General features: G+C 46.2%; 1 protein-coding gene across 3 annotated transcripts in view; it reads right to left on the bottom strand.

Moving 5' to 3' along the window:
* dop1b (DOP1 leucine zipper like protein B) overlaps positions 1–14,360 on the bottom strand; it is a 199,853-nt gene that overhangs the window by 108,919 nt on the left and 76,574 nt on the right. For all 3 annotated transcript variants that reach the window (XM_063050333.1, XM_063050335.1, XM_063050334.1), the window contains exons 14-16: positions 11,756–12,386; positions 9,287–9,558; positions 1,847–1,999 (exon numbers count right to left, since the gene is read on the bottom strand). In XM_063050333.1, the coding sequence (XP_062906403.1) occupies positions 1,847–1,999; positions 9,287–9,558; positions 11,756–12,386 (1,056 nt within the window). The remainder of the gene's footprint in view (positions 1–1,846; positions 2,000–9,286; positions 9,559–11,755; positions 12,387–14,360) is intronic.

Below are 14,360 nucleotides of genomic sequence, written 5' to 3'. Positions count from 1 at the left end.
CAGCTGTTGGGTTGGGTTTAAACTAATTTGGCAAGGGGATGGGAAACGGAGTGATAGTGCTGATGATGGGGCAGTTGGTTTACAAACGGGCAAAGTGTAGTGAGACAGCTAGCACAGACAGGCCAATGATGGGGCAAAACTGCAGTCAGTGAGATGAGCTGAAGTGTAACACACAACACACATAATAAAGTAAATGATCTTTTTATGCATTTAGATGTCGTCAGCAATGATGTTGTGGACATCATTAAGTTGTGGCTGAAAGGTGATAATAGTGGGAAGATATTGGAGTCCATGATTAAGGATGAGGTTTCGGAATACTTTGAGGCACATGATAAAGTAGGTCAAAAGTCACATGGTTTCCTTAAGAGGAAATCTTGCCTGACAATCTATTGACACTGTATATTCGCTTATACTCTGAACCAAATTGGAATTCTTTGAGGAACTAACATGCTGGGTAAACAAAGGAGAGACAGTGGATGCTGTTTACTTGCAATTTCAGAAGGTCTTTGACAAGGTGCCACACATGAGGCTGCTTAACAAGTTAAGAGTCCATTGTAATACAGGAGAGGTATTGGCACAGATGGAAGATTGGTTGATTGGTAAGAGGCAATGAGTGGGAATAAAGGAGGGCTTTTCTGGTTGGCTGTCAGTGACTAGTGGTGTTCCACCGGGGTCAGTAATAGGACCACTTCTTTTCAATGATTTTACATGTCAATGATTTGGAACTGATGGTTTTGCAGTCAGGTTCACGGATGATACAAAGATGGGTGGAGGGACAGGTAGTATTGAAGAAATAGGAAGTCTGCAGGAGGACCTAGATTAGGAGAATGGGCTAAGTGGAGATGGTTTATAGTGTAGGGAAGTGTACGGTCACGCACTTTGCAGAAGGAATAAAGGTGTAGACAGCTTTCCAAATGGGGAGAAAAAGGGACTTGGGAGTCCTTGTGCAGAATTCCCTAAAGGTCAACTTGCAGGTTGAGTCGGTGATAAAGGAAGGCAAGTACAATGTTAGCATTCATTTAGAAAGGACTAGAATATAAGAGCAAGGATTTAATGCTGAGGTTTAACAAGGCATTAGTCAGACTGCACTTGAGGGGTATTATGAGCAGTTTTGTGAAACTTATCTTCGCAAAGATGTGCTGCCAGTGGAGAGGACCCAGAGGAGGGTCACAAGAATGATTCTGGGAACGAAAGGGTTAACATACGATGAGTGTTTGATGGCTCTGGACCTGTACTCACTGGAGTTCGGAAGAATGAGGGGGGATTTCATTGAAACCTATTCAATATTGAAAGGCCTAGATAGAGTGGATGTGGAGACGATGTTTCCTAAGTGGGTGAGTCGATTAACAGAGGGAATAAGCCTCATAATAGGGGAATGTCCCTTTACAACAGAGATGAGAAGGGATTTCTTTAATCAGAGGGTAGTGAAACTGTGGAATTCATTGCCACAGATGGCTGTGGAGGCCAAGTCATTGCGTATATTTAAGGTGGAGGTTGATAGGTTCTTGCCTAGTTCGGTTGTCAAAACTTACAGGGAGGTGGCAGGAGAATGCGGTTGAGAGGGATAGTAAATCATCCACAATGGAACAGACTCAATGGGCTGAACAGCCCAATTCTGCTCCTATGTCCTGACGAAGGGTCTCGGCCTGAAACGTCGACTGCGCCTCTTCCTATAGATGCTGCTTGGCCTGCTGCGTTCACCAGCAACTTTGATGTATGTTGCTTGAATTTCCAGCATCTGCAGAATTCCTGTTGTCTGCTCCTATGTCTTATGGTTGATGACCTTAGAGCCAGCTGTTAAATTTACACAGTGTTTGAGCAAAACACTTCAGCAAATGAAACTTACTTTATTCTTGTGAAGCAAGGCCTGGCAAATAATGTCCTCACAAAGGTTGGCGGATGGAGCAAGGCAGTGCAGCTTATAGAAGAGTTCAACACAGGTAGAGTGGTGTTCTCTGCTCTCCTTATCCAGCTGGTTCCACAGCACGTTTGCAGCTCGCTGTGTTAAAGCAATTGGAGAAAGTAAGCTTGAACAGTTTCCACAGGTTCAACATACAATGCAAAATAACAGGAAGAATTAAGGCTTCAGCATCTTCCAGAGAAAAGAATTAGAACAAAATGGTTTTGGGCATTTATCAACTTAATTGCCATCATTACAGAAATTAATAGTTGATTAATTTTCCCTTTAATAACAAGTGCCCAATTTTTCTCCATAGGTTAACACATACTTAGCCCTAAACTCTATGATTTTTTTAAAAACTGCACCGAAACATACAGAGGACCTTTTATTCCTCTCCACAGATGCTGCCTGACCTGCTGAATTCCTCCAGAAATGTGTGTATTGCTCTACACATGCAAATCTCTTGTGTTTATGCAAACAGAATAAGTCTTTTTTAAAATATATAAACAGACCATGTACAGAGTGGACTTTACATTTTTCAATTTTTGTTTAGTTTATGGGTGTTGTATTTAATTATTTGTGACAAAATCAAGTACTTTGTTATAAAAGAAATTCTCAGGTAAATGCAAAATTTCAGTTTCGATAATACCTGCAATTAATTAGCAATAACCATAAATAACGAGGACATTCAAAAACACCCCCTGCCATCTGTGTCAGGGTTACTCACTGGTGCATTCAGACCTTTGCCTACAAAGTAACCCCCAAGAACCATTCTTTAAATCAACTGTATTGTTGGCATTCTAAAATATGTGTTAATAAAGAGTTTTAGAAACATACAAACCAACAGTACAATACAAGCCCTTGAGGCCACAAAGTTGTGCCAAACATGTCCTTTCCTTTGGAATTACTAGGCTTACCCATAGCCCTCTATTTTTCTAACCTCCATGCACCTATCCAAAAGTCTCTTAAAGACCCTATTGTATCCGCCTCCACCACCGTTGCTGGCAACCCATTCCACGCACTCACTACTCTCTGAGTAAAAAACTTACCCGACATCTCCTCTGTACCTACTCCCCAGTACCTTAAACCTGTGTCCTCTTGTGGCAACTATTTCAACCCTGGGAAAAAGCCTCTGACTATCCACACGATCAATGCTTCTCATCATCTTATACACCTCTCTCATCCTCCGTCACTCCAAAGAGAAAAGGACGAGTTCACTCAGCCTATTCTCATAAGGCATGCTCCCCAATCCAGGCAACGTCCTTGTAAATCTCCTGGGTACCCTTTCTATGGCTTCCACATCCTTCCTGTAGTGAGGCAACTAGAACTGAGCACAGTACTCTAAGTGGGGTCTGACCAGGGTCCTATATAGCTGCTCGGCTCCTAAGTTCAATCCCACGATTGATGAAGGCCAATGCACTGTATGCCTTCTTAACTACGGAGTCAACCTGCGCAGCTGCTCTGAGTGTCCTATGGACTCAGAACCCAAGATCCCTCTGATCCTCCACACTGCCAAAAGTCTTACCATTAATACTATATTCTGCCATCATATTTGACCTACCAAAATGAACCACTCCACGCTTATCTGGGTTGAATTCCATCTGCCACTTCTCAGCCCAGTTTTGCATCCTGTCAATGTCCCGCTGTAATCTCTGGCAGCCCTCCACACTATCCACAACACCTCCAACCTTTGTGTAATCAGCAAAGTTACTAACCTATCCCTCCACTTCCTCATCCAGGTCATTTATAAAAATCACCAAGAGTAAGGGTCCCAGAACAGATCCCTGAGCACTCCACTGGTGACCGACCTCCATGCAGAATATCACCCATCTACAACCACTCTTTGCCTTCTTGCAAGCCAGTTCTAGATCCACAAAGCAATGTCCCCTTGGATCCCATGCCTCCTTACTTTCTGAATAAGCCTTGCATGGGGTACCTTATCAAATGCCCTGCTGAAATCCATATACACTACATCTACTGCTCTTCCTTCATCAATGTGTTTAGTCACATCCTCAAAAAATTCAATCAGGCTCGTAAGGCATGACCTGCCCTTGACAAAACCATGCTGACTATTCCTAATCATATTATACCTCTCCAAATGTTCATAAATCCTGCCTCTCACGATCTTCTCCATCAACTTACCAACCAGTGAGGTAAGACTCACTGATCTATAATTTCCTGGGCTATCTCTACTCTCTTTCTGGAATAAAGGAACAACATCCACAACCCTCCAATCCTCCGGAACCTCTCGCGTCCCCATTGATAATGCAAAGATCATCACCAGAGGCTCAGCAATCTCCTCCCTTGCCTCCCACAGTAGCCTGGGGTGGGGGTACATCTCATCCGGTCCCGGTGACTTATCCAACTTGATGCTTTTCAAAAGCACCAGCACATCCTCTTTCTTAATATTGTGACGAAAGAGGGTTACAAAAAGTACACATAGACTAAGATGTTAACTGTCCTGTGCTGGCACCAGTGGGATCAACAGTTGATCTGTCACCTGTCTTCAGGTGAAAGGGAGATAAGGAAGACAATGGAGCAGCATTTGGAAATGTTAATGAAGAGACGGGAGAGTTTAACGGAAGGAGACACGGTCTGAGAGCTGTCAAGATCGGCTCCTTTTTGAACCCTGAACTGTTTGAAGTGTGATGGACAGGCGATACCCCAGCAGGGGGATAAAAAGGGACAGGTTCGCTAAGGCAGGACAAACGACACCACGAGGTAACGAGACCCTGAAAGCGGTGCCCCCCCCCCGCAAGTCGGTGGGAGTTTTGGAGGGCTGGTCGCGGGACCAAGCCATAGACACACAGGGTGGAAAGGTACGATCAGTGGGAACCTGGTGTGTGTCCGCCCTTGCCTGGGTGCCAGATTCACTGCAGAGGAACGATCGTATCTGAAACGGAGGGGTCACAGTCGGTGACCTCAGAAGACATTACAAAGGGCTTGCCCGAAAGCTGACTGCGAGGAATATCGAAGGTCTGTGTGGAAGCCGTTTTGAATATTCATTCGCTTTCGCCCTCTCTCTCCTCCCCCCCCCATCCCGCCCCCGTCCACCGCCACGGCAGTGATTACTGTGAACTGAACTGAACTCAATTGAACTGAACTTTGCGTCACTTTGAAACTGGTCATTTACCCCTAGACGACGATAGAGCCTGATTGATCCTGTTATCCTAGTTCTGTGTACATGTGTGTTTATCATTGCTGAACTGTTGCATTTATTATCCTTTTGATTAGAGTACTGTGTTGCTTATTTCTTTAATAAAATTTTCTTAGTTCCAGTAATCCAGACTCCAACTGAGTGATCCATTTCTGCTGGTTTGGCAACCCAGTTACGGGGTACGTAACGATATCTACATGCTCAAGCTTTTCAGTCTGCTGCAAGTCATCACTACAATCACCAAGATCCTTTTCCATAGTGAATACTGAAGTTAAGTATTAAGTACCTCTGCTATTTCCTCCAGTTCCATACATATTCTCCCACTGTCACACTTGATAGGTCCTATTCTTTCACGTCTTATCCTCTTGCTCTTCACATACTTGTAGAATGTCTTGGGGTTTTCCTTAATCCTGCCCACCAAGGCCTTCTCATGGCCCCTTCTGGCTCTCCTAATTTCCTTCTTTAGCTCCTTCCTATTAGCCTTATAATCTTCTAGATCTCTAACACTACCTAGCTCTCCAAACCGTCTGTAAGCTTTTCTTTTCTTCTTGACTATATTTATTACAGCCTTTATACACCACAGTTCCTGTACCCTACCATAACTTCCCTGTCTCATTGGAATGTACCTATGCAGAACTCCACACAAATATCCCCTGAACATTTGCCACATTTCTGCCGTACTTTTCCCTGAGAACATCTGTTTCAAATTTAAGCTTCCAATTTCCTGCCTGATAGCCTCACAATTCCTCTTACTCCAATTAAACGCTTTTCTAACTTGTCTGTTCCTATCCCTCTCCAGGGCTATTGTAAAGGAGATCGAATTATGATCACTATCTCCAAAATGCTCTCCCACTGAGAGACCTGACACCTGACCAGGTTCATTTCCCAATACCAAATCAAGTACAGGCTCTCCTCCTGTAGGCTTATCTACATATTGTGTCAAGAAACCTTCCTGAACACACATAACAAACCCCACCCCATCTAATCCCCTTGCTCTAGGGAGATGCCAACCGATATTTGGGAAATTAAAATCTCCCATAACGACAACTCTGTTATTATTACACTTTTCCAGGATCTGTTTCCCTATCTGCTCCTCGATATCCCTGTTACTATTGGGCAGCCTATTAAAAACACCCAGTAGAGTTATTGACCCCTTCCTGTTCCTAACTTCCACCCACAGAGACTCCATAAACAATCCCTCCATGGTGTCCACCTTTTCTGCAGCTGTGACGCTATCTCTAATTAACAGTGCCATGCCCCCACCTCGTTTTCCTCCCTCCCTGTCCTTTCTGAAACATCTAAAACCCGGCATTTGGTAACCATTCCTGTCCCTGAGCCATCCAAGTCTCTGTAATGGCCACCACATCATATCTCCAAGTATTGATCCACACTCTAAGCTCATCTGCTTTGTTCACAATGCTCCCTGCATTAAAATAGGCGCATCTCAAACCTTCAGTCTGAGTGCGCCCCTTCTCCATCACCTGCCTATCCTCCCTCACTCACCGTCTCCAAGCTTTCTCTATTTGTGAGCCAACCTCCTCTTCCCCAATCTCTTTAGTTCTGCTCCCAGCCCCCAACAATTCTAGTTTAAACTCTCCCCAGTAGCCTTAGCAAACATAGAAATATAGAAACATAGAAAATAGGTGCAGAGTAGGCCCTTCGGCCCTTCGAGCCTGCACCGCCATTTATTATGATCATGGCTGATCATCCAACTCAGAACCCTGCACCAGCCTTCCCTCCATACCCCCTGATCCCCGTAGCCACAAGGGCCATATCTAACTCCCTCTTAAATATAGCCAATGAACTGGCCTCAACTGTTTCCTGTGGCAGAGAATTCCACAGATTCACCACTCTCTGTGTGAAGAAGTTTTTCCTAATCTCAGTCCTAAAAGGATTCCCCTTTATCCTCAAACTGTGACCCCTCGTTCTGGACTTCCCCAACATCGGGAACAATCTTCCTGCATCTAGCCTGTCCAATCCCTTTAGGATTTTATACATTTCAATCAGATCCCCCCTCAATCTTCTAAATTCCAACGAGTACAAGCCCAGTTCATCCAGTCTTTCTTCATATGAAAGTCCTGCCATTCCAGGAATCAATCTGGTGAACCTTCTTTGTACTCCCTCTATGGCAAGGATGTCTTTCCTCAGATTAGGGGACCAAAACTGCACACAATACTCCAGGTGTGGTCTCACCAAGGCCTTGTACAACTGCAGTAGTACCTCCCTGCTCCTGTGCTCGAATCCTCTCGCTATAAATGCCAGCATACCATTCGCCTTTTTCACCGCCTGCTGTACCTGCATGCCCACTTTCAATGACTGGTGTATAATGACACCCAGGTCTCGTTGCACCTCCCCTTTTCCTAATCCGCCACCACTCAGATAATAATCTGTTTTCCTGTTTTTGCCACCAAAGTGGATAACTTCACATTTATCCACATTAAATTGCATCTGCCATGAATTTGCCCACTCACCCAACCTATCCAAGTCACCCTGCATCCTCTTAGCATCCTCCTCACTGCTAACACTGCCGCCCAGCTTCGTGTCATCCGCAAACTTGGAGATGCTGCATTTAATTCCCTCATCCAAGTCATTAATATATATCGTAAACAACTGGGGTCCCAGCACTGAGCCTTGCGGTACCCCACTAGTCACTGCCTGCCATTCTGAAAAGGTCCCGTTTATTCCCACTCTTTGCTTCCTGTCTGCTAACCGATTCTCCATCCACATCAATACCTTACCCCCAATACCGTGTGCTTTAAGTTTGCACACTAATCTCCTGTGTGGGGCCTTGTCAAAAGCCTTTTGAAAGTCCAAATATACCACATCCACTGGTTCTCCCCTATCCACTCTACTAGTTACATCCTCAAAAAATTCTATGAGATTCGTCAGACATGATTTTCCTTTCACAAATCCATGCTGACTTTGTCCGATGATTTCACCGCTTTCCAAATGTGCTGTTATCACATCTTTGATAACTGACTCCAGCAGTTTCCCCACCACCGACGTTAGGCTAACCGGTCTATAATTCCCCGGTTTCTCTCTCCCTCCTTTTTTAAAAAGTGGGGTTACATTAGCCACCCTCCAATCCTCAGGAACTAGTCCAGAATCTAACGAGTTTTGAAAAATTATCACTGATGCATCCACTATTTCTTGGGCTACTTCCTTAAGCACTCTGGGATGCAGACCATCTGGCCCTGGGGATTTATCTGCCTTTAATCCCTTCAATTTACCTAACACCACTTCCCTACTAACATGTATTTCGCTCAGTTCCTCCATGTCACTGGACCCTCTGTCCCCTGCTATTTCTGGAAGATTATTAATGTCCTCCTTAGTGAAGACAGAACCAAAGTAATTATTCAATTGGTCTGCCATGTCCTCCCCGCCAGGATGCTAGTTCCCCCTGGGATTCAAGTGCAACCCGTCCTTTTTGTACAGGTCACACCTGCCCCAAAAGAGGTCCCAGTGATCCAGAAATCTGAATCCCTGCCCCCTGCTCCAATCCCTCAGCCACACATTTATCCTCCACCTCATTCTATTCCTATTCTCACTGTCGCGTGGCACAGGCAGTAATCCTGAGATTACTACCTTCGCGGTCCTGCTTCTCAACTTCCTTCCTAACTCCCTGTAGTCTTTTTTCAGGACCTCTTCCCTTTTCCTGCCTATGTCATTGGTACCAATATGTACCATGACCTCTGGCTGTTCTCCCTCCCACTGCAGGATATCTTGGACGTGATCTGAAACATCCCGGACCCTGGCACCTGGGAGGCAAACTACGATCAGAGTTTCTTTCCTGCGTCCACAGAATCGCCTGTCTGACCCCCTAACTATAGAGTCTCCTATCACTACCGCCTTCCTCTTCCTTTCCCTACCCCTCTGAGCCACAGGGCCAGACTCTGTGCCAGAGGCACAGCCACTGTTGCTTCCCCCAGGTAGGCTGTCCCCAACAGTACTCAAACAGGAATACTCATTGTCAAGGGGTACAGCCACAGGGGTACTCTCTGGTACCTGAATCTTCCCCTTCCCCCTCCTGACTGTGACCCACTTGTCTGTCTCCCGTGGCCCTGGTGTGCCCACCTGCCTATAACTCCTTTCTATCACCTCCTCGCTCTCCCTGACCTAAGTTTTATCGAAGTTACATTTTATTCGGTTTTCAGTGATGGATTTCAAACATCTGAAAGGTTGAAAAAATCCCAACTTCACACTAAAATAATAATTTCCACATCGGGTACCTGATAGAAATTAGTGCTGTCTGCAATCAGCTTCAGAGTTGTTTGTGTAATGGGTGGTGCAGTTATCATCTGCAGCTTCTCGATAAACGCTTTATACTCAGAGGTTTTGTAACGCTTGACCTTGTCTTCAATAACAACTGCTAACGAGTGAGAGCGATTGATGATTTCCAGCAAAGTGGATATTGCAACATTCTGCACGTGACAATCGCTGATACAACACGATAAAGTCATGAGTGATTTCAGCCAGAGAGAAAGACAAGCATCACCATCACCTGCAGGATGTAAAGAAAAAGGCAGAACTCATTATTAATATCATTAATATTATTGTAAGAGCTTAAGATATAGGAGCAGATTAGGCCATTTGGCCCATCGAGTCTGCCCCACCATTTCATCATGTCTGATCCATTTCCCTCTTAGCCCTAATCTCTTGCCTTCTCCCCACATCCCTTCACGTCCTGACCAATCAAGAATCTATCAACCTTTGCTGTAAATATACATAAAGACTTGGCCTCCACAGCCAACTGTGGCAATGAATTCCACAGATTCACCACCAACTGGCTAGAGAAATTCCTCATCTTGGTTCTGAAAGGATGCCCCTCAATTCTGAGGCCATGTCCTCTGGTCTTAACTCCCCCACCATAGGAAACATCCTCTCCGCATCCATTCTATCAAGGCCCTTCAACATTCGGTAGGTTTCAATGAGGACCTCCTCATTCTTCTGAATTCCAGTGAGTACAGGCCTAGAGCCATCAAACACTCCTCACGTGAGAGGCCTTTCCATCCCAAAATCACTTTCATGAACCTCCTTTGAACCCTCTCCAATGTCAGCACATCCTTTCTTATCATTAAACCCGGCACCAACATGGTCTGGAAGGAGTTTGTACCCTCTCCCCTTGACAGTCTGTGTTTCTTCTGCGTGCTCAGTTTCCTCCCACACTCCAAAGACCACTTGGTGGGTTAACTGATCACTGTAAACTGTCATGTGATTAGGCTAGGGTTAAATAGGTGAAGGATCAGACCATCTAGTGGAGAGAGTCTGTGCTAAGGATCAACCACTATTTATACTCAACCAATCTCATTCCTCCTGTAGTATCACCAATTCCTCCCACATTCCACCAATCACCTGCACACTAGGGGCCACTTACGCAGCCAACTATCCTACCCATCTGCCTGCCTTTACAACTTGGGAGGAAAGCAGAGCAGCCACAGGAAATCACCATGGCAGTAGGGTGAATCTATCGACTCCACACTGAGCAGCACCAGAGGTCCTGAGCAAACCTGGATCATCGGAGGCTGGATCACTACTCACTACCTCAATTTTAGACCAGAAATCTATTGGCCTATAACGCGTTTGCTGTCCAAGGGGGTCACAACCTCAGAGGGGAGTAAACAGCCGACATTTTGACCCTTCATCAGGACCGGTGAGGAAGGTGAGTGGAGGGGAAGGAGCACAAACTGATAGGTGGGGCCAAGTAAGAGGGAAGGTGTAAACACAAAATGCTGGAGGAACTCAGCAGGCCAGTTGAGGTTTTGGGCTGAGACCCTTCAGCAGGTCCTGGTGGTTGGAGGAGGGGGATGAAGATGAAGTAAGAAGCTGAGAGGGCATAGGTGGAAGAGGAATTTCTCCTTACCCCTAAAAAGCGTTCCACCCCACTGTGTGTGCCATCTGAACTTAAAAAGAGCACTAATAAACAGCAAAGTCAGTTTGTGCCCAAGGAAGATGATTTTCATAATAACTTGGAAGAGGACATTAAAGGGTGGGTTAGTAAGTTTGCAGATGACATGAAAGTTGGTGGTGTTAAGGACAGTACAGAAAGTGACGGAGGATTACAGCAGGACGCTGATAGGATGCAGAGCTGGGCAGATGGAATTCCATCTGGAAAAGTGTGAAGTGATGCACTTTAGGAGGCCTAACTTGAAGGCAGAATTCAAGGTTAATAGCAGGACTCTTCGCAATGTGGAAGAGCAGCGGGATCTTGAGGTTCACATGCATAGACCTCTTAAAGTTGCTGTAAAATTGATAGGATGGTTAAGGCGGCTTATGGTAGGTTGGCCTTCATTAGTCAATTGAGTTCAACAGCCACAAAGTGATGTTTCAGCTCTATAAAACTCTGGTTAGACCACACTGTGCTGTGTTCAGTTTTGGTTGCCTCTTTATTGGAAGGATGTGGAAGCTTTAGAGAGGGTACAAGGAGATTTACCAGGATACCAGTTGGACTAGAGAGCATCTCTTATGAGGAAAGGTTGAGGAAGTCTGAGGCAAGTTTTAAACAGAGTGTGGAATGGCCCGCCAGGGATGGTGACAGAGGCAGATACACTAGGGACATTTAAAAGACTTCAGTAAGCACATGGATGAAAGAAAGTGGAGAGCTATGTGAGAGGGAAGTGTTGGATTGATAGGCTAACAGGTTGGCACAGTATCATGTGCCGAGAGACCTGTGCTGCTCTATGAAGCAGACATGAGCTTACCAACAGACTGGACTGCTGAGGAGTGAAGGGCCTCGATCTCCCTGAAGGACACATAGACAGGAAAACTGCTGCAGTCCAGGAGCAGCTGGCAGATAGCGGCAAACGCCAGCCGACACTCCTGCGTCACCTCCTTCACTTCCTGCAGCATGCGATCCATGCCCCAGCTCTCGTCCCCGCTCCCCCTGTCGCCTGGCAGGAAGGCACCTTGCTGACGGCTCTTCACCTTCAGTGGCGGCCCACGGACGGAGAAGAACTCGGACAGCATCTGCTTAAACTGCGGCATGGTGATCTGCCCCTTCTCCCACATCTTCTGGCCCTCCTTGGCGACCGCTTTCTCGCTCTCCCCCTGGGCCCAACATTTCATCCCAAAGATGTACTTCAAGGTGAAGTGCGCAAGGAGCCCCTGTGTGTTCCTCAGGGTCATCTGGATGCTCCCATTGTTCCTCCACACATTGACATTTTCGGAAGACACTTTAGGATGGCTAGCGTCCTGGGATTGCTCCGTCGGCATGACACTCAAACCGATTCCACTGTCCTCTGACCGCAGCGGGGGGTAAGTCGAGTCCGTGCCATCTCCTGGACTGTGGTCTCCGTCAGACGCCATCTCACCGGCTTCCTCCCGCGAAGGGCTCTGAAACGGGCACAGTTAATAAAAGTACATCACGAGGAAGAGGCAAATACGGACCAAAACAAGGGTCTCGGATCGACAGCAGTAAGCAAGCTACCGGGGAAAATCAGCGGGTCAAGCAGCATGTGCAGGGGGAAAGGAACCGCAGATGTCTCAGGTCAAAACCCTGCATCAGGACACAGGGTCCTGATACTGATCGACTGGCTGAGTTCCTCCAGCAGGTCATTTATTCAGCATCAGAATCCGGTTGATCATCACTGGCATACGTTCTTTTGCTGCAGCAGTACAGTACAACACATAAAATATACGGTCAATTATAAGACCATAAGACATGGGAGCAGAATTAGGCCATTCAGCCCATTGAGTCTGCTCCAGCATTCCATCATGGCTGATTTATTGTCTCTCTCAATCCTATTCCCCTGCCTTCTCCTCTTCGACACTGATTAATCGAGAACCTATCAGTCTCTGCCTTAAATATACCCAATGATTTGGCCTGCACAGCTGGCTGTGGCAATGAATTCCACAGATTCACCACCCTCTGGCTAAAAAGAAAACTCTTCCTCACCCATGTCCTGGGAGGTGAGGGTCCTTCATAATGGATGCCACCTTTTTGCAGCATCAGCTTTTGAAGATGGCCTCGACGATGAGGAGTCTGGTGCTGACGATGGAGCTGGCAGAGTTTACAACCCTCTGCCACGTTTTTCCAGTCCTGTGCAGTGACCCCCCCCCACCCCACCCCCTCCATAAAAGACAGTTTCGCAAAAAGAGAGCACAAACGTCCTTGCTCCATATTCCAGCATCGAGTGCCTCCACTGTAATGACAGAAATGCCTTCAATGTGTCCCAAATTTCAATTTTAGAGAACAATTTGAATCGGAATCCAGGTTGCTGGAAGTGGAAGGTAGTGTGCAGGAGGGGCTGAGAGTGGGGCAAAAATCCCAACAGTAACCAACTATTTGCTTTTCTGCTCTTTATAAAATGATTGAGACTTATAGCCAATCAGACCACAGAACAACAAACTACTTCATATTGTAACTTAGTTTTTTTATTCTTATGTATTTCAACGTACTGCTGCCGCGAAACAGTGCATTTCACGACCTACGCCAGCGATAATAAACCTGATTCTCATTCTGCAGCTGCTGGGAATCTTCACACTCAAAACACTGGTCAGGCAGCAAATCAACAGCCGATGTTCCGGGCCCAAGTCCTCATGAAGGGTCTCAGCCCGACACATCGAGCTGCTTATTCCCCTTCCACAGGTAGCAAGTTGCTGGCATGCTGTGTTAGTGCTGGAAGCGTGGCAACACTTGTGGGCTACCCAGCGCATGACTCGCGGATTGAATTTGACGCAAACAACACATTTCGTTGTACGTTTCGATATACATGTGACAAAGCCAATCTTTATCTTTAAGACACTGCCTGAGCTGCTGAGATCGTCCAGTGTTTTGTTTGCGTTTCTCAGGCAATCCAGGCCATTTTCTCGCCACGGTGGCTGAAAATGGATATCCAGTTCTCAGCCTCTGGCCCACTGCACAGCTCTTAAAGAGTGCCTTCTCCCACTTGGGCTCTAGATTTCAACTGACACCTCCTCACATTACACAAGTAACCTGTTAGTTTTTGACATCTGGACTCACTTCCTGATTTCATATCCCTTCACCTTGCCCACCTGGATCTTTCCAGAGAGGTGCGAGGGATTTGTGGCCTCCGAGGTGGAGGATGGGCCACAGTGAAAGAAGGTCACATGACTTATACCAGGTGACAGCACGGCTGAGAGACAGTAAGCGTGGAGGTCGTGAACACGTACTTCTTCCTCTTCCTTCACCCCCCCCCCACCACACTGCTCCACTTTCCTTTCACATCCCAAAGACATGCAAATTAGTCATTTAATAGGCCATTGTAAATGGTTCCTTGGACTTTGAATTTAAACCAGTAAAGGCCTTATGATGTTCTGCCAACCTTTTAACCTACTCTAATATCA

Source organism: Mobula hypostoma, chromosome 6 (assembly GCF_963921235.1).
Source record: "Mobula hypostoma chromosome 6, sMobHyp1.1, whole genome shotgun sequence".
NCBI lineage: Eukaryota > Metazoa > Chordata > Chondrichthyes > Myliobatiformes > Myliobatidae > Mobula > Mobula hypostoma.
This window is presented reverse-complemented; position numbering and strand designations above follow the sequence as displayed.